At 41.7% G+C, this 20570-nt stretch overlaps 1 protein-coding gene across 1 annotated transcript in view; it reads right to left on the bottom strand.

The window, feature by feature from the left end:
- Positions 1 to 20570, bottom strand: part of ADAM12 (ADAM metallopeptidase domain 12) — a 149110-nt gene that overhangs the window by 44660 nt on the left and 83880 nt on the right. The window contains exons 6-10 of the mRNA XM_015867592.3: positions 11827 to 12004; positions 7712 to 7777; positions 6772 to 6843; positions 5709 to 5878; positions 4323 to 4407 (exon numbers count right to left, since the gene is read on the bottom strand). Of these exons, the coding sequence (XP_015723078.2) occupies positions 4323 to 4407; positions 5709 to 5878; positions 6772 to 6843; positions 7712 to 7777; positions 11827 to 12004 (571 nt within the window). The remainder of the gene's footprint in view (positions 1 to 4322; positions 4408 to 5708; positions 5879 to 6771; positions 6844 to 7711; positions 7778 to 11826; positions 12005 to 20570) is intronic.

A 20570-nucleotide genomic window follows, 5' to 3' on the forward strand; every position in this document is an offset into this window, starting at 1 on the left:
ATGTGGGCCATCTCTTTAGTGAGGGCTTTACATCCCCCAGCTCAGACACAGCAGTGGCAGAAAATAGTAACTTAGATTTGGAGCACGGGAAAGGGCAATCGTTTATAGGAGAGGATGAGTGTGATGAAGGAAAAACAAGAAGATCCATCCTGTCAGGAGGTAAATTACAAAGGAAGCAAGAGATTTCTGTTCAATCTTCATCATACTGCTTCTTTAATGCCAGAAAGTCCATGAAGAATTTTCAAGCCTTGTAGGAAAGACAGAGGATCCTTAAAACCAGTTTTAATGCTTTTTTTTGCTTTTAATTAAAGAACAAAGCAAGATGACATCTTCAATGCCCTCCAGTTAACACCTATGAATATTCAAAATGCTGCAAGTGTCAAGATGGAAATATTCACATTAATCCCTGTTGAAATGCTGGATTTTTTGGACAACTACTTCTGAGAAATTCCCTGCACGGTCTGATTAAAGGCTGCTGATCAGACTGATACTGTGGCTGAACCACAAGTAAGAGACATTTCCACATCGATCACTTTCCTTGAGGGAAAAAAATATCCACTGTACTCTCATAAAATCTTTCCCCAAAGGCATAAACATGTAATATAAATGCATGATCCACTATTTATCAGTCAGTAAATGGAATTACTGTGTACAGCTGCCTGCTCTAAAAGCATATATGAATATATTCAGTTTAAATAACTCTCAGTATCATCTAAGCCAATCTTCAGACTAAAAAGAAGTGAAAGGTAAAAGCGTCTGTGACATCAACCATATACAAATGAAGCTCTTCATATATGACTTGGGGTAGGGGCCTGGTGGTTGGCAGCCCTGCCCATGGTAGGGGGTTGGAACAAGATGATCCCCTCCAACCTAAGCCATTCTGTGATTCCATGACTTAAGAGCTTCTCCTTTCAGCTTAAGATGTCTTATCTAGATACTGGTCACATACAGATTGATGTTCTTACAGTAACTTATGAAATACTTAGAGAATTCAGTTCACAATTGAATCTGGTGTCCTAAAAAGAACACAACCTCTCACACAACTGGAAAACAATCCAGGACTGGAGATTAAGAAAACAATTACATAATTCCACATAATTTACTGGCAAAGCAATGGATGGATGCCTTGAAATTATTGCTGTGTTGTCCAGCCTTAGAAATCCCTCTGAGCTGTGAACCAACCACACGGACAACACAGATCAGCTCCTCTTTCTGCTATAGGCTCAGTTCTGCATATTGCAAAGGGACTCTGCTCATCTGAGCACCTCCAGCGCTGGCAATTAAAAATAAAACTAAGAGCTCACGTGGTCCGCTTCAGAACTACAGCAATAAATGATCTGAAATGTAATTTGGGACTTGAATAAGCAAACAATTATTCCATCCCATGCGGTTCTCATTACTAGCTCAGATCCACTTGGAATGCAATTTTATCAGTTTCTGGAGTGGGTTTTTAAAACAAGGAATGTGATGTCTCAGCAACAGAGGTTATTTGAAGACAGCATAGATGGAGATTGTCAAAACAAACAGTAACATGTCCCCCACTTGATACTGAGACCACTTAAGTATTGCAACTACTAGAGAAATGAATAGCAGTCTGACTTATCCCACCAAGCTCTTTTAAAGTGAACTTGAGTAGTAAAAGTCATTACCAAGCAGTTTCACAACCATTGTTAAGACATTAAAAGACGTTGCATAAAACACAGCTGCTTTCAAGCTGAACTCTGCTCCATTCCAGTGGGATTCAGTTGAAACCTCAATACCAAAATACTGTCACCTACAGCTAGAACAGTTTCACGCCCCAATCCCTGTACTTTCCGTGCATGTTCACTCCATTGTAAGAGCATAGGTTTCCAAAAATACAGCTTTAATTCCAATTAAGCCATTCATTGCCTCTGTTCCACACTTGTTTAGCTTAACTGCTTGCTAAGGTCAATAGAACTTGGGTACGGAATTCAAGCAGAATTTAGATCTTACGGTAGACCTGGGTAACTGCAAAAAGGGTCAGGGCAGACAGACCACCCATAGTCCGTCCTTCCCAAATTTACATTCCAAAGCCTCCCATTTGTGTTTCTCATGCACTTCCTCCATTGCCTCTTCCTGAACTGTTTTCAAAGCTGGGAACCCTCTGAGTTTGGATGTTTGGGGTGGGATGGGTATTATCGAATTATCAAGGCTGTTCATAACACCACAGCCTCCCACATTAAAAGCCATTTCATTTGCACATCTTCCAGACTTGGAGCTTTTTGTCTGTATGTATGTATCAAGACCTTTCTGTGCACACCTGAAGCAACCTTTGTTAATCGGGCAGGGTAAGGTTGGAAGCTGCCTGCCTGGGTTTCAGGGTGAGAATTTGCTCGGTTTGGATTCGGCTCCTTATTGACGACTTGCTGGAAAAAGGCAAACATCCCCAGCTTTGCTGTGCAAGCCTCAGGTTCATTTGCACCTCAAACATTTCTATTCACCAGGGTGGGAGTCTCTGGGAAACAACGCGTTCCACTGAAGCTGCAGCCTGGTTACCATTTCCCCACAGACCCCGAGTTTCTCCTGGACACATGAATCAGTCTCTTCTCTGTCAGAGCCCTGGGAACACTTGAAAGAAATACTGATTCCTCTTTTTTGGTTACTGGAATGAAATGGGTTTGGGTTTTTTTCCTATTTTGTTTTTGTTTAAACATTAGTTTCCAGAGTGAGGAGGAAGGGATTGGCTGTAAAATACTGCAGCGTATTTTAAAGTTTATGCTATAAGTTGAAAGAACAAACAGTCATTGTTAAGAGTATGACCAAGTGCAGATAAAGCCAAAGCAGTGACTGTTACCCAGAGGGAGGAATGGGGAAAATGGGGCTGGGTGGCTCATAGGTGCCTTTGCCAAGAGTTGGAAGTGTATCTGGAGACTCCTGCAGCTTTCCCCTCCTCTCTGTCTCTTTCTCCTCTCATTCCTAACCCCGAGATACTCAACAGAAAGCTGGAACAAACACAGACTGGAGACTTGGTTTCTAAAGCCAACAACAGACTGAAGCCTTCATATTTTCTACAATTTTGATGCAACTTTCTCCACCTGATTTCACTGCTTTCCCCAGTCTTTCCTACTCCTCATCTCTCCTGCTCACCTCATAAATCCTCTCAGTCTGGATCATCAATGTATCATATTCCATGAATGGCATCTTGCCTGATTTTCTCAGACACCACAAAGGAGCCCTGCATACAGGCCAGACTCAGCCTGGATGTTAGCTAAGAAGAAATGCAGAGGCTTCGAGGGGCTGTATCTCTAGGGCCACTCTGCTGTGTGGATCATCCTGAGGCAAAGAGCTTGGTGTCTTGAGCTCCAGGTTGGCCCCATGGTGCTATGAAGATCTGGGAGGTCTGAGACCATGCAAACACAGTGCATGGTGCATTCCTCACTGATGCAGGAGACAATGACTAAATCAACTCATGCGAGGGAAGTCTAGACTAAGACACAGAAAAAAACCAAAGATCTTCAGGCACTTCCAGCCTGAACTCAATATTAGAGAATATCTTGGAGGTTTTCAGGACTTTCTGGCTTTCAGTTCTAGAGCTGAACTGAGGCTACCAGCGGAGCCTATTAGTGGCCTGCAAGCTTTCGAGTACACATCTAATTTCAAGTATTTACACTGAAAAGTTTACTTAATTCAAAACTGCTTTCCCCTCCCTTGCACAAAACACTGCTCAAAACTCAAACCATTCTTTTACTCTTTTTTTCCCCATAAAGGAAGTATCCCAGAACTACTAGCAGATACTGGCTAGGATGGCTGCTTGTTTGTTCATCACATCCAGCATCTAACAACACTACCTGTTATACTCTTTAAGAGAGATTTAGGTGGAATAAGTACTGCTATTGTTTATACTCATCTGGCAACGTAACAAAAACACTGTGCTACAAAGATGGAAAGTAATACCTTACATAATGAGCTCTGTAAATACAGAATAAAATCAATATAATAAAAGATTCAGGACAGACTGTTGTTGCCTGTAACACTAGTATACTCCGGTGCATAACAAATAGATCCTCTGGTTCTCTTCCTTCGTAGCACCTCTTCATCTGACTTGATGATGACCAGAAGCAGAGGATTCTTGAAAGGAGGTCATGCTACGTTTTCATGCCACATTTCAGTTTTATGTTTCCCACTATGCAAACTATGAGTTAAAATACTTACGCTCAAGCTGCTTGTTGATATGGATATTATCGAGACTGAAAATGTGACTAAAAGGATCTGACGCTTTGGTACTGCATGCAGCGCTACAACACTTGAGATCACATTGCAGCAGCTGGGACAGGTTCCAGCACTGTGCTTTTGCCACTTACCATGACGACCCCTCCAGACTGCTCTGCAGTGCACATGCTCATGATGGGAGCCATGCCAATGGTTGTCCCCTGGAAGTACACCCCGCTGCAGGAGGGAGGAGAAGGAAAAGGAGAATTGCAGAATCACCGCTCAGTGCCAAGATATCGCCCTTATTATTTCAAGTCTTGTGTTTCTGCCAGCCTCATGTATCCCATTTCAAATGTGTCAGCTCCAGGCATTTGCAGGTTGCAAACAATTAAATGCGCAGATTAGCTTTGCCAACTTGCTAAACTGACAGCGACAGAATCCCTGCTATGAGATCCATTTGATCACCGTCCTTTGGATTCAGTTCCATAATGTGACCATTTTCTTCCTTTTCCCCCCTTGATTGAAGTTGGGAATAGAAATGCAAACATTAAAGTACTGTCACTCACTCAAGGAAGGGTTACTTTAATGCAGTGGGAAGTTTATATGCTACTTGCTGTAATACACAGCAGAGAATTTAGTTTTTCCAAGCCAAGTATTAATACACATAGAGAGTAACCAAATGATTTGTGGCAGTTTGCATAATGTCAGAATATAGATACAATTTGTAAAGACAGCTCCTTTTGACTACTAAGTCTGCTTATAGCAGAGAGGATGGTTCACTGGTTGAAATGATACCTGGATCAAGACAGATTCAAGATTGAGGTGCTTCTCTTAGAATCATAGAATCACCACGGTTAGAAAAGACCTAAAAGATCATCCAGTCCAACCGTTCACCTATGTCCCTCAAATCATTCCTTGAACACCCCCAGGGTCGGTCCACCACCTCCCTGGGCAGTCCATTCTATTATTCTATGATTCTATGAATGCATTCTGAATTTTTAGTGAGGTCATTCTACTAAGGAAGAGGATTCAGATGACAGAGTAATGGAATGATTTGGGTTGGAAGGGCCCTTTAGGATCACCTAGTACAGCCCTCCTGCCATGGTCAGGGACACTTCCACCAGACTAGGTTGCCCAAAGCTCCACTCAACCCAACCCTGAGATGTCTATACCATCTTGACAACAATATGCCCCTCAGATCTGCTGTAGTGGGGAGGGCAGGACTGCCTTCTTCAGTAACAGTTTACACAGAGATTGCCTTAAACTGACTGTAAATTCACACCTGAAATATTTATTGGCATATTATGTATCCAGACTTCCATGTCTGTTGTATCCAGGAAAGCTCTAGAAGTAATTGTTATTGCAGAGCTGAGAAAGCAGATTTGTCTGGAGCATCTGAAGAGCCCTGAAAAACACTTTGATGATAGCAGAGAGGAAAAGCAGCCCCGAGGGAGCACAAGTGGCCATCCTGATAGTTTAGAAAACCTAAGGAGAACTGCTGAAATCCCAACCAACGTTATTCATGGTATAAACTCTACCTTATTAGCTGTGCATTGTCATGGGGTTTACGAGGTAGTAGTTTTAGCTTTCTCCAGTCCAGAAACTCATGGAGGCTGGTGAAAGGGTCTTGAGAAATAGAGCACTTATCCATGTCGTTCCACACCTCCACTCCCACCAGGGCTACTCGAATGTTTAGCGGCCTATAGAACTAAAGAGAAAACAGAAACAGAGCAGTAAATACTGAAGTTGCCACAAGGGGGGAGCAGGTGCAGCATTAGGGATGAAGCAGATAGCAATTTTAAGGTAGGCATAAAGTGGAGAAGGACTCAGGAATCGATCAAGTCAGAATCTGGCTGACAATCTGAGAAAAGCATATACTAGATCATTGTCTTGTTTATATGCATTATAGCCATTTGGATAATGCTGCCATTTTCTGAGCATAATTTAAGCATGAAACAGAAATACATCATAACATGCAAAATTAATTCTGAGCAGGTAACATATAAACACCTGTCCTGCAGTAATAAGCCAGCCAGACAATTATGGAAGAGGTGGAGGTGTCTTTAGCAGCTTGTTTTTAATCACAAATGCTTCTCCTTGAGTTAGTATCCTTGAGAACTCGTTAAGTTCTGGTCTAAATTACACTTCCGCTGTCATTATTTCACTACCAGCACATGGGGAGCATGGACTGGGGACAACAACCACTGTAGGAAGGAAGCATATGACTTGCTCTTACCTGTGAATTTTAGCTTCAAGCTATTTTTCTTTTCATATAAGGTATAAATATAAGTTTTAGAAGCTTAATTTGTACTAATCATTGAATCCTAGAATAGCCTGGGTTGAAAAGGCTCACAATGATCATCTCATTTCAATCCTCCTGCTGTGTGCAGGGTCACCAACCACCAGCCCAGGCTGCCCAGAGCCACATCCAGCCTGGCCTTGAATGCCACATCCACAGCCTCCTTGGACAACTTGTTCCAGTACATCACCACCCTCTGGGTGAATACAGACAAAGATTTTCCAACAAGTGCTGGAGATGAACTTTTCCTTCAGAAAGTACAATAATTTCTGAGAAAAGAGAAATCATTCTCATGTTCTTACCTTATCGACATAGTTTGCAATTTCTATCAGCCTCTGCTTAATTTTTTCCACATCCTTGCCTTGCCTCTGAAACTTGGAACATAGAAGATCAATGTTCTAGCAGCACAGACAGGGTAGTGTTTTCCCATGGCAGCCACTCTACTATTAGTGATGTCTGGGGATTACAGAGGCGAGGGCCACTGGCACGTTCCTGTTGGATTTCATGGGGCAACCAGGATGTGCCTCAGAACATGCACAGGCTATGGAATGGGATTTTGCTTTTTCACATAAGGACTTTAAAATCCCCAAGTCTTATAATGCAATCTGTCTGGGGCTGATGTTTTGTGAAAATGAAAAGGCTTTCCTGCACACTGCTTTGGCAGCAGAGCGATTGTTATTCCCAAACTAGCTGTGTTCAAGGAGAGTGAGAGACCATCACATTTGCAAGCAAAAATCAAATGCAAGCAGCAAAATAATTCAATCCAAGACTTCACATCTTTGGTTGCCATTCAACTGACTGGAACATTTCCACAGCCTGTCCTGGCTCCTTACAATGAAGCCCTGTTTCCAAACTGTCAGGAAGGCTTTGTGAAATGTGATGGTAAAGCACTACTTCAAAGGGAAATGCAGGATCACACAGCATCCTCCAAACAGTGACAGCCCTGTCAAGGTACAACCAGTTCATGGGCTGTGAATTTTCATTTGTCCCATCTTGAATTACCAACAGATACCCCAATTACCTGTGGGTGTCACATTCCTTATGAAATATTGCAAGAGAGATGTACAAAGAACTATCAGCATTGCCCTACCTTCAAGGGCCTTCCATTGCTTAGCTCTATAGAAGCATGATATGTGAAAGCCCCAGTATTTTTATTGGAAGCTCATTCCTTGTAATTCCATAGAAACCAAAATAGTTACTCACTTCCCACCTGTGTTTCCCATATTCTTTTAAGTCTCTTACCTCACGATTATCCGCCACAATAACAAGCTCCACATACTTTGTCGTCTTCAGAGTCTCCCTCTTGTACTGTCAAAACAAGATGAAAACAGCATTCTGTTGGGTTTTTGTAATAAGTGACCCTTGGAATCAGCTCTTCCCCTGTTCAACACAGTGCTTGTAAGAGGAGATTCAAAACAACTCAGATTTCCGGCCTTCCTTTTATCCACCACAACAGAAATAGTCTGTGTGGTGCTTGTAGAAAAAAAGACATAAAACCTAAAAGCAAACAACTGAGATTGGGTCACAAGGAGAAAAATGATGCAAAGGATTGATCAACCCTTGGGGTTGCTGCAGTTGCGATCTTTGAGTTATCTTTCCTTAAAGGAAAATATCGTCTCCAATGGAAAGAACTCTCCAAGGTACACTTAAAGAAATGATGAACTGACTTTATGTAAACATTCTGCACAAACATTACTAGGGAAAATGAGCCATGAAGGGATATTGAGTCAAGAAAAGGAGAGGTCAAGTGGCCAAATGAGAAAATTAAAAAGAAAATAAAACAAGACCAAAACGGCAGAAAAACAAATCTATTGAAATGAGCCATCAGTGTCTGGAGTAGAAAACTATAAAGCTCAAAAAGAGATGGCTTACTTTTAAGTTTGTATCTGTATATTCAAATAGAAGAGCTGGTTGTGTTACCTGCAGTTCTAAATGCAGGCCTGACATCCAATGCTTAGGTTAAAAAGATAAGATATTGCAATATTACTAATCATAGAACTTCTCTGATACTCTAATTTAAGAGACATACTAAAGGCCAAAGAAGTCCTGTGATTTACACCACTGAGCATCTGTTGTATGATTTCTCCCATGTCCCCGAAATAAGACAGTTAGGGAACAGAGGTCCTAGCAGCACACCTAGTCTCCACGCCAGAATTTAAGCAACTTCAGCAGTTGTATGACCTTCTAATGGCCATGATGCTCTTTAACCTAAAACACCACTGAACTTTGCAAAGCAAATGGTCTTTCCAGGCAAACTGCACAATCCCCTTTAAAACTCTGTCAGTACTGGATGTCACCATCATTCTGCCATATTTCACAGTTCTCTTGATGCACCCAAAACATTTCTCCCTACTATCTGCAGATTGACTTTGAATATTTAGAGGAAAGTAGAAGATATAGCTGTTAGTAATTCTAGTGTTCTAATGCTTAATGTTAATTCACCTCTCCACTACGCATCAGACATGAGTGAGATGTTATGGAAGGCAAATGACTTATGTGGCTTTCATTTGTGACAGGCTGGTCCCTCAGACACTGAATACCAAACACAAACCCAAAGTTTATTATTCAGACCTGATTAGAGACATAACCCTAAGATGCCTTTGGTCTTCTAAATGAAGAGTGAAAACTGAGATGTCACCCAGGTGCAAAGATATAAGAAGGGCCCCACTATCCCAAGTCAGGAAGCTATTCATTTTTCACTGAAAAGTAAAATTATTTGGACTGAAGAGAGTTAGCCTGAGAGAAATTGACTAGCAGGGTACAATAATATGAGCCTCTGATGGCTGATTTGCATAACGAATCCATCCCTGCAATGTGCCCAAAGGCTATGTGTATTCCTTGGAAGTGATATTTATTTATAAGATGTACCTAATTATCGCTTCTTTCACTCTGCTTTCTGCAGCCAACTGCATCAACACACAATTCACTGCCTGATTTAATCACTCAGAATTAAAATGAAGAGTCAATAATACAGCCGTGACAGAAATACACGAGGGGAGACAAGACACTTTTTTCAGCTGATTGCTGTCCTGCTTCTTCAATTCCTGATCTTGCTGCAAAACTGCTGTCCCATAACACCATATATTTTCAGTCCTTCCCTGACTGGGAACTGGCTTAGCTTGGACACACGGTGCAATGTTGCAGCCTTACCCTTTCTCTGTGATCCAATTCACAGATCTGCTGATCTGTAATCCACCAGGACCACTGAAAGGGCTACAAAGAAAAGCCATAATATAGGGACTATATTGCATTCAGGGATTGCTTTCTGTAGGATCCTATACTGATGGAGCTTATCTGGATGGTACACTCCCTGCTGCATTTTGAGAGCCCCCTGCATTATAAAATGTCTCAACATTTACAGATTCACAGCCCTAATGGAGAAAAACGTGTCTGCCCACACCTGCTGTACCATCTGACTTGATCTATCAAACCTCACATTTGGATCCGGGAAGCTGAGTCTATTGTTTGCTCCATCATTTATTCGTACGTAAATCTAACCCAAAGGCGAGTCTAAATTTGTGCTACATTGATCCAGCATTTCAGCTCAGCTCAATAAGCATTTCGTGTATCCAGATGTGTGAAAGGTCAGCGAAATAAACTAAAAACTACCTCAAGCCTGCCAAGAAACCTGAAATTTTCATTATGCCCTAAACCCAACACTGGATTTGCGCTTACTTCCATGACCCAGTATAATGTGGAGCGGCTTCGTGCCTCAATAATTTGCAATTCATCATTATTCAGTGTATCCTGACAGTCTGCTTAGTTGATGACAACACTGAAATATGAAAACTCAGTCCGCATATTACATTTGACAACTTCCAGAATTCATACATTAAAAGTGTATCCAGCAGACTCATTACAAGCATTTTACCCAACCCTGTGATGTGGTTGGTGACAGGTTTCATATTTATGTCCGGTGAACCATTGCAACAATATCTTTTAGATATGCAAGGTGAATTCTAACACGTAGTTGAAGCCATCAACAGAATGGGAGAACCAGGAGGGTAATAATGAAATTGTTTTGAATGTATCAGATAGTTATATGTATGCTTTTCATTACAGTTGCCTGGCATTACGCTGATTGCCTCTGCAAACTTCACTTTCGTGACTCAAACATTTTGGGAAACCTTAAAGATGCAAAAAGTGCATTTCCACACGCATTAAATCATTTGAAAATACAGTTTTTAGGGTGTGAAACACTCTAGCTTAGCATAGGAACCTATATTTGAAGCTTCATTGTAATGAAGCTCGTTTTGGTAGAGCTGCACCTACAGAAAGGCAGAAAGAACACAAAGCTCATGTCACAGATACATTAATGATATTAACGAGCTTTGATGGGGAATACTTAAGAAGAAACCATAAACTAAGCTTACGCAGATTAACGTCAACACTTCCAACCTACACGTCACACACACAGAAAAATGCTTAGCCCATGAAGTTGCATCTGTAACAGGTAACACAATATATATATTCCTTTTAACAGAAAGAAACTTGGACAGATCATGCTTGATATTCCCAAAATATAAAACAATTTAACTCCACTACATAACTAAAATCTGGTACTGCCATTTATGTTGCTTTCCTTCACAATTAACTTGATATATGGACTTAGGAGTACCTGTAACTATGAAACAGAATGTGACATTTAATGAATTATGAGGTCAGAATTGTATCACTGTATGATTTCTGGACACCTAAAACAGTCTTTTCTACAATCTCCATCCAATCGGCACATTAATTTGTTACATTATTTCTTCTCCCTGGTTTTCAGTTCATCTTCTACTGTTTCCATTAGTGAGATGCATTTCACGTTAAGCGCACTCCTTACATAAAAACAACTGCAATAACACATCTGTAAGATAATATTGTGAGAATTTGTTTTGTCTGCACAGGATACTTTCCTGTAATAACGTATAGGTTCAATTTGGTTTTAAAACACTATTCTCAAAGCATCACAGGTCTCGTGTTCTTTTCCACCTTGGCTGGCCAAGAACTTTTCCAGACATTGCTCAGCGTTCTTATGGGGTCCTAAACTGTTGCTATAATCATACATGAACCAAAATACATTACCATGGTAGTATGAAACTTATCCTGTGCTATCTCATTACCAAAAAGAATGAGAAAAAGCAATAAAGGAGCGAGAAAAAGTAATGAAGCTTAAGCAAATCTTATAAGCATATGCTCAGCTTTAGACATGTTCTTAAGCATGTGTCATCAACAGAAGCTGACTGTGTGGTTTAGTAGTCTGCTCAGTAAGACTATAGGAAATGAGTCTGGGAAAGACAGACAAGGTTATGGAGATGCTACCAGGAAGGTTCTTAGCAAACCAGAAACATCAAACCACAGCATGCACCTACCCTGCCAGCTTGAGAGCGGTGTGATGCATCAGCAGCCCTCATGGCAGAGATGTCCAGCTGGTGGCCACAAGACCCTGGAATTATTTCCAAGTTCTCCGCTCGGTAGATCTTGTGTTCACTTGTAGCACCTTCTATCGGCTCCAGAACGTAGCTTTTGTTTCCAAGCACAATAATTCCCCTGTTACATAAGACAGCAGAGTAAGAGGCACTGCTTTCAAGAACAAACCTATGTTTATCTTCAACAAGGTTACAACAAGCTTTAATAACAAAGGAATACGAGAAAGCAAAACGCTGATTTACAATATCATGGTCGGGTGGAGCAGGAAACATCAAAGCTGTATATTTGTCATTACAGCACACTACACCTTACGAGAAGCTATGGCTCAAAGAAAATTTTCCTCTTCTGAAGTGTCGTGCTGTAGAACAAAATTACATTTGTGTTTTATGTGTTTTCCATTCTCCCAGTGATGCATTGCCATTGCTGACTAGAGTAACGACGTGCGTGCTTCTGAGGGCCTGCTGCAAACAGGAGTGAACAAAAGCGTGGTGAAATGGGTTTTATAAGAGAAGGTACAGAGCAAAAGAAGTTGTTATGATCTGCAGATACCTGTTAAACCAAACGCCGATGCAAGCATCAAACCTGCCAGACGAAAGAGGCACTGGAGTATGAAAATGGGTTATTAAGTGCTGCAATCGTGGGGCAGTAAAATGAAGTTTAGAAATATTAACTAAAGGATTCCTGTTTAAAATAACTTATTTTCCAAAAACGTAATTTTTACCACAATACCATCTGTTGTGTGAGGAACCCAAAGGTCTCCTACTGCGCTCCTATCACATTACTATCAGCTGCCGTGTGCAATGAGGACATCAGGATGGCATAATACTATAGGAAGGCACAGACTAACTTTACAGTCATCTCTATTTGAGTTCTGTCTGCAAGATGAAAGCATTTAGTATTCAAGGTCTGACTTAGAATTGTCTAACTTGTATCCTAAGCACATATTGTCAACTCAAGATGGTCTTTGCTCCTGTATCACACTGAATATCCAGTTTTTTGAGCAGTTACATGACCAAAAAAAGGCATCCTTTAAAATCCTTTTATTTTCAACTTCTTATATTGAAAGATAGAATGAACAAAGTCCCAGTCAATTAACTCAAACTTTGGTTTCAAGTGGACGGTCCAATTGTTACCAAACACCTTTAGCACTGGTTCACCCAAGCCAACAACCATTTCATGTGAACTACAATATCTAGATGTCCAAGGTAAAAACAAGACTGGCAATCCATGATATTGAAGAGGCTGTGCAAAAGCATTCACAGTAACACCTCCAACAGACTGACTTGAGCCAGGAGTCAGGCTCTGGTCATCCATCTGCAGCTTTCTTAGTACCCTTGGTAAATCAGGTAAGATGTATGATTTACCCATCACACAGGCATGCTGTGTGTGATGGATGAGAGCTGGAAATGCAAGACTGATTTATTACAGAGACCCCTGTAGCAATAGCTAGGATCACGATAGCACGAATGACATACGAGGACCTCCAAGCAGGTTGTGCTGTGATTCACTAACCTTACAATCTGCAGTTCTAAGAAATTATTTTAAGATCTGCCTTATTCCTTGAAGAATTTAGGAAACTAGGACAACATATTCTCTTTACTCCAATAATCAGCAACTCCGTAATCAGCATAATCAAGTGAGGGTTGTTGTTTTTCCCTTGTGCCATAAATCATTCAGTTCTGGAGGCTTCTGGAACCAGCAGTGAAGGCAGAAATCCATTAGTCACTGCTTGAAATGGGCCAGCCTGACCATCTCCCTTTATTAACAACTCCTAAACAGCGTGAAATCACAAAGGTTTTTTAACGTTAAATTTCATTCCTCCTAGAACCTTAACTTTAAAAATATATACACACATGTAATTTTCTTTAACTGTTTGCATTGAAGATGGAGAGACGTAATAGCATCTCAGGTACTGTCTAAAGTAACTCATAACCCCTCGTTTTCTCTCAGTGGAGGGCATACAAACACATGAACCAAAGCAAATAAGTGCTAGGACAGCCTATTCAACCTGCCATTCCTTTAAGAAAAGGAAACTCCCATTCCTCTAAGAACAGTGTCATCCTTTGCATATGAAGCAATTCCACGGTAAAAAAAAAAAAGAAATCTGCAGTTTTGGCACGAAGGAAAGAATAGCTTTAATTTAATGCATGTTTTTCCTTTGAGTAGTGCCTGTGGGACACCTGCACCCAGCTTGTGACCATCTGTAATAAGACAACAAATATCAAATATGAATTCTCTTGGCCAGTTCTGTTTTTATTGCTAATTTTCTTTTCCTATAATCACATTTTCCCCCTTGATCATTGCCAAGCACAGCACTTATAACTGTAACTAGTCAAAAAAAAGTTGGTTTATTTCTCTTTTGGTGTGGCAAGATCTGATAAAGGACACTCACACCAGTCTTCAATTACTGAGAATTTGATTTCAATTGAAAATAAATCAGTAATACCCTTTTTCCCCCTGATATTTTCCTGAATTTTGGGTCTCCAGTCATCTAACCCATAGTACTGCGTTTGCTCTAGTCTTATATGATAGCGATACTGAAAACTCAGACAGATCTTCATGAACAGTTGAGCAGAAAAGATGAGTCAATTCAGCTCCCATCTAAACAAACAGGCTTTCCACCACCGGTAGCAGAGAGGGGGGAAAATAAAATCTATATTGTGCAGCACGTCCAGACATAGTTCATGGGCTTCAAGCCAACTGGAAGCAGCTCCAGTGCAATGCTGAGCCCAAGCTGATATTTCACTCTGCTTCTGAGCAGGATTTGAGCCCTGCTCACGTCTGGAGCTCAGCACCAAACAAACCACATCCTCACTGCTGCAAATCAGCTCATGTTATGAACTACTCATTGGTATTTGCCTATTACATGCCATTATATGACAAATGGACACGTGGGGATGGGTTACGATGGGAGCTCTCACTCCGTCTCAAGGCAAAAGAAATTAAAACATACCTTCAGTAACTAATATGTTATTAAGTGCTGCTTACCTTGCGAAGAATATCTCATTTAGGGAAACGTAATTTGATGGAATAAATCCTCTACTTAAATCAGCAATAAATGCAAATGGGATTTTTTTTCACCCCTCTTAAAAAGTAGGGGAAAAAAACCCCAAACCAAAACAAAACCTAACGCAAGGCCAGTCGTGTTTCATAAATCAACAGGCTTTAGGAAATCTCAAAATATAAATGGGATTTTTCTTTCCCAACTTGTCAGCAGAAGCAAAGGCCCAGCCAACATAAACCATCAATGCATACTTGTCTGAGAAATTGTGATGCTGAAGTAAAACTTGGCTAGGACAGCATTACATGAAACCGTGATAGATTATTCTGCTGCAGTGTTAGGAGAAAGTTAAGTAAATCAATAAATCTGATATCCATGAGTGCAATTAAACATTTGGTTTTAATGAAGCTCAAAGTTATGCTCATTGCTAAACAATAATAATAAAAAGCCCTATTACCACTGGAATGTAGATGTTTTCAGCCTGTAAGAAATTAATTAGACTGGAGGGCTGTTGTGCTCCACACCACATATTGACACTGAGTTTGCCTCCATCCACACTGAAAGACTATGCAGGATTCCTGTGCTACTTAAAATCCTACAGGTCCTTTACTTCGTAATTAATACTGCAGATTCAAATGTAAAGGGTCAGATCCCACTGCTGTGCCACAGAGTTCAATGAGTTTTAGCCACACAGAGCCTTCTGGTCCCAGAATATTGTGCTGATACCTGTGATGGAGATGTGGCAATGATGCGTGTCAACATGTGTGATACCAGAAGGTGATCTGTGAAGGGATGGGAAACTTCTATTTGTTTTTCCTACATTCCCAAGACTTTGTCTAATGAGTTTCCAGGCATGTAAGCAGGCAAACAAATAAAAGGTGGAAGAAAAATGGAAGTAGCGGATAAAAACCTCACTTTTAGTTCGGTTTAATTAGTTGCGGATGAGCACAATTGGGATAACTGAATAAAGTAGACTGTTTTTCTAATAGGTTAAGTGGTCTTTAAATATACTCCAAAAGGCTTGGCCATTTTTTAGCTTTAAAAGACTGGGAAATACAGAGAATGGGAGCTGGACTCCAGAGACAGAAACTCCTGTATCCGCCACTGCTTTGCAGGCAGCCTTGGCCAGGCAATTCACCTCTTTCTGTGCAGCAACCCAGCTGCAAACAGGGTAAATTTCAGTAACCACACACAGTAATGATCTGCTGAGGGAGCGCATCACATGAGGCTCCAGTAATACTGTTACACTGCACATCAGAATTCTATTAAAATAGCAGGCCTGACCCACATCAACAAAGGGCAGCATCTCAAAGGGAGGTCAGAGCAGTAGCATTACTGCTTTACATACTGCAGCAGTGGTAGAGGTGCTCTTGCTCAGACACATCGTTAGTCAAATACATGTTTTATTCCAGCCAATGCTTTTCATTAACCTGAAAATATATTCTAGAGCACAGTGTCAAAAATGTAGTCATACCCAGAGAATACTGTAGCATGCACTTAATCCTTCCTCAGCACAAGACAGACATGCCCAGAGTGAATGCATATGGGTCTGCAACTCTGATGCCTGGAATTTAAGCAAGGAGATACTTGAATCAAAAGTGATAATGCAATTCCATGTCCAACATTTGCGTGGCAAGAAACAGTAATTGTGTTATCAGAATAAGTGTCTCTTATGAGCTCAATGGGGAGTGTGACCAGGCTGACCAGTGAAAGCAAAGAAAGGTGAATGAGTAAAGAGAAGCTGCCATGAGTGCCTGTCTAATGAACACATTTAATAGCACCGTGCAGCAAATGGTATAGCAATAAAAGAAAGCTTGCTTGAAACTTGCACATCGCATTAAGGCTCGTAAGATGTTTCTTCAAGACACAAAATGTATTACATTCTATTTTTAATAAATGCTGTTAGACAGGACAGGAGGGAGGAGGATTAGGCTCAGCCTATTGGTAGGGATCATCCTTATGGTTGTGCCAGCAGTAGCAACGAAGCCTGGGGACATTAATGCATACCCAGGGACAACAGGCACACAACTGTCTCTTTCAGCTGTCTGGGATGCAGTGAGTTTGGCCAGCCCATATGACAAATGGATGGTTGTAGCACTGTCAGCCTCATGCCACATAACCATGTAACCCCATTAAGAATTACTGCCTAATACAACCCTACTTCTGTGTCTATCACTGTGGGCACAGTATCATCCAGTTACTGGTGGGGATGGATAATGACTGAATACTTCATACACATGAATTACCAGGCAAGTAAGAGAGATTCTCAGGATTTTCAGGAGCATCTTGGTGTTTTAGAACAAAAAGGCTTCCCATGAGATTTGCATCCCTAAAGTACTAAGGCTTTTGTGAAAGCTTCCAGTCACTGAGGTCACGGCAGATGCTCCTGGTCCTGCACATCTCCCTGCCAGCTCCTGCACTTCAGCACAGACCATAGAGGCTGTGCTTGTCTTCAGGCTTCATTTTTGTCTATATACCAGCTTCTGCACTTGCAGAGAAAGTAACAGGGGAAAAAAAACTAAAAAGAAATCACTCGAGTGTACAGTTTTATCAGAGCAGAGTTGTGTTGTGGCTGCAGGCCAAAATTATCTGCTAAAACCTCGAAGAACCTGTGAGCTAGATAAACAGAAGGGTATTTCCACAGGACAGGAAGGAAACGACTGTGTTTGGTCGGATGTTCACCTGCCCAGAAGCTCTGACAATCTAATTGGCTTTCTCATCTAGACAAAAGCACTGGAAATCCCGATTGCCCATTGTTTCCATTCAGCACATTCAGCAGATATATCTCCTTTCCAGCACTCAGCGCCTCCTCCTCTGAAGGAGGCAGCAGGACAGACTGCAGCATGGCTATACTCTCCTTTAACCTGTGTTTTAGGCTCCTGCTGGTGTCAATTCAACTATTTATGCCATGGTAATCTTATGCAAAATGAGCTACTCAAATGTTAAGTCTGAGAGGATGTAACATAGGAGTGCCTGTGAATATAAGAACATTGTCTGCCCCTCAGCTACCTTTGTATTGCTCTCCTCTACCTCCCTGAAAAATGCAAACTAGTCAAACCTGTCTTAGCCTGCAGATCTCACACTTCATTCTGTATCTGACTATTGGCAGACTTATCATAGCATATTTATAAGCTAACAATGCTTCTCAAATGTGCAACCATACCCCATTGGCACTTAGTGGCCATATTAGACCAAGGTTCCTCCAGACTAGCGTCCTGCCCCAGGCTCTGGCCAACAGCAAATGTTTAGGAGTAAGATATAAGACCATAGAAAGAACTTAACAGACTGTTGTCCCAGCTCTGACAGTGTAACTGCATGGGACATCTTGGGGTTTAACAGGCCCAGAGAGGCTCCCACTGCTCCCTTCCCCATGTTTTCTCATCATCTTCTGGATCTACTGACACTTTTCCCACTGACACCACCTGTGATCATGAGTTTCAAAGCTTCACATTGTGTTGAATAAAAAAAGAAGTGCTTTCCTTTGCTCGAAAATTTTGTTTGATCCCTTCTAATTTTAGGGTTTCAGAGAATATTCAGTAATTGTCCCCTCTCCAGCATGACATTCAGTCTAACTTCATCATACCCCTATTCTCTGTCATCTCCTCTCAGAACTGACAAGTCCTGGTCTATTTTTTGAACAAAAGCTGTTCCATACCTTTGATCACCATTTTTGCCCCTCTCTATATGTATCTTCTGGAGATAATGATTCCATTTCTGAAATGGGGGTAAAGGAGGCAGGAACAAGAACTGCATGAGGAATTCAAGAAGCGGGTGCACTACAGATATATATAAAGCGGTAACGAAGGATTTTGTTTTATCCCCTATTTCTGTCTCAGTAATTCCTGTTACGCCATTTTGCTTCTTTGACTACCACAAAACACTCAGGTTTCATGCTATAATTTATCGGCAGTCTCTCCTTTATGATTATCTTCTTGTCTTTTAATGAAGTCAGGGGGGAAGAGACACTGTTCCTAACCCTCCATACCTGGAACACCACCCAAGGTGCGTTCCCAGTGGGCATGGGGGGATCTGGGTGCTCAGCTCTCACTTTGTTTCAGTATATGTCTCTCAGGCACTCCAGCCACAGCCGCGTGTGGTAGGTAAGAATCATTAAATGAATTTCACAGATGGAGAGAACCGAGACAGAGAGATACGTCCAGATCCAGCCAGGAGCTGCCACAGAGCCAGAAACAGCCTCTCCAAGGAGAGCTGCATTTCCTGCCAACGCTGCTGCCGGTGGAAGGGCTGCCCCAGGGACAGCACTCACATGGCCTGAGCTACAGAGCAGTTCTCAGCTCTTCCATTTCCCCTGATGTTATTTTGGACTGGATCACACGCAGTAAAACTATCCACCCACGTTCTCGAGGGACGCAGTGCTACTGTAATGTTTTGTTGAGGGAAGCACTTTATAACCTGCGGCCATGGCTCTGAAAGATGCTTGGTGCTCCCAGGGCCTCAGCGTGGCCATTTGGGCTCTTTGTTCCCAACCAGTTTTAATGAGGGCCTGGATGTTTCAAGAAGCTGGCAGTACATTATGAAGCCTTACAACCAGACGCCCCTGGCTCAAATCAAGCATAGATGATGACTAGAAATTACTACTGTTGGCTACGGGCTGTGAGATGAATTTTGTAGAGTAATTCCACAGGCATCCTTATCACATGCTGTCATCGCTCATGGATGCTGTCTTGAACAACCTCAGCAGTGAACACAGCAGTTACATGGGTGCAGCAGCAACCCAATCCCCTTCAGTGATGCAAGTGATTCAAGCACTGAGAGCTGTATTATTGCAGGCAGTGAGAACAACTGCTGAACACAGGCTGCCATGGCTCACACAAAGGGTTTGTCAAAGCAAACCTGTGGAAGATGCCAGATACGTACTGAAGCACCCTGAAAATCCCTCTCTATGTGGGAATGAGCCCCGGTAAGCCAACACACTGCAGAGAACAACAGGGAGAGCTGTCCTGGTGGCAAACCGTGCTCTGCTCCTCTCCATTCCACAGCTCCAGTATAATAGCTATGCTAATACTACTTACTATTGCACAAAATGCAAAGGGAAAAGAAAGAGTCCAGATCCTCGTGCTGTTTGTAGATAAATTAAACAAACCCAGAAAAAGGTTGAGACAGCTGGAAACCTGACAGGAAAACTAGGTTTTCCAGGGAGAACACTAGAGCCAATTTACAGTTAATTACAGTGATTTGGAACAGCTCTGTGAGTAAATACCAGCCTCTGATTGTCCAAGTAAGGAAGATAATTGTTTCCTGAACTGTGTCCATTGTATACTTAAAATGTTGTCAGCTTGCTCCTTCCTCCAAATCAGAAGAGATTTTCTTTTCAGCAAGATCAATCTGCTACTTTGCTGTTAACGAGTAGCTAAAATCTGACCAGTGAGCATCATACCTGCAGCCACTGCTGTTTATTGAGCTCCACAGCCTCACTTACAAAGCAAACTCCTAGTGACTACACTGCTGCCCAATGCACCAGTTGCATCTGCAAAGCAGTTCTGCGTTGCTGGTGAAATAGCTCTTACAAGCAGGGTTGCACTGCCAGTCCCAAAACACACCAGGCACCTCATTGCTGTAAGACCCCCCTCAAAGGACATCCCCAGCACTGCATTTTCTATTCCATTTTTCTCTTCAGAGCAACAAGGTGAATAAGCAGAACCATTTGAAAAGCAGGTAATGGCA

This window comes from Coturnix japonica, chromosome 8 (assembly GCF_054131305.1).
Source record: "Coturnix japonica strain WE chromosome 8, WE-NBRP24, whole genome shotgun sequence".
NCBI lineage: Eukaryota > Metazoa > Chordata > Aves > Galliformes > Phasianidae > Coturnix > Coturnix japonica.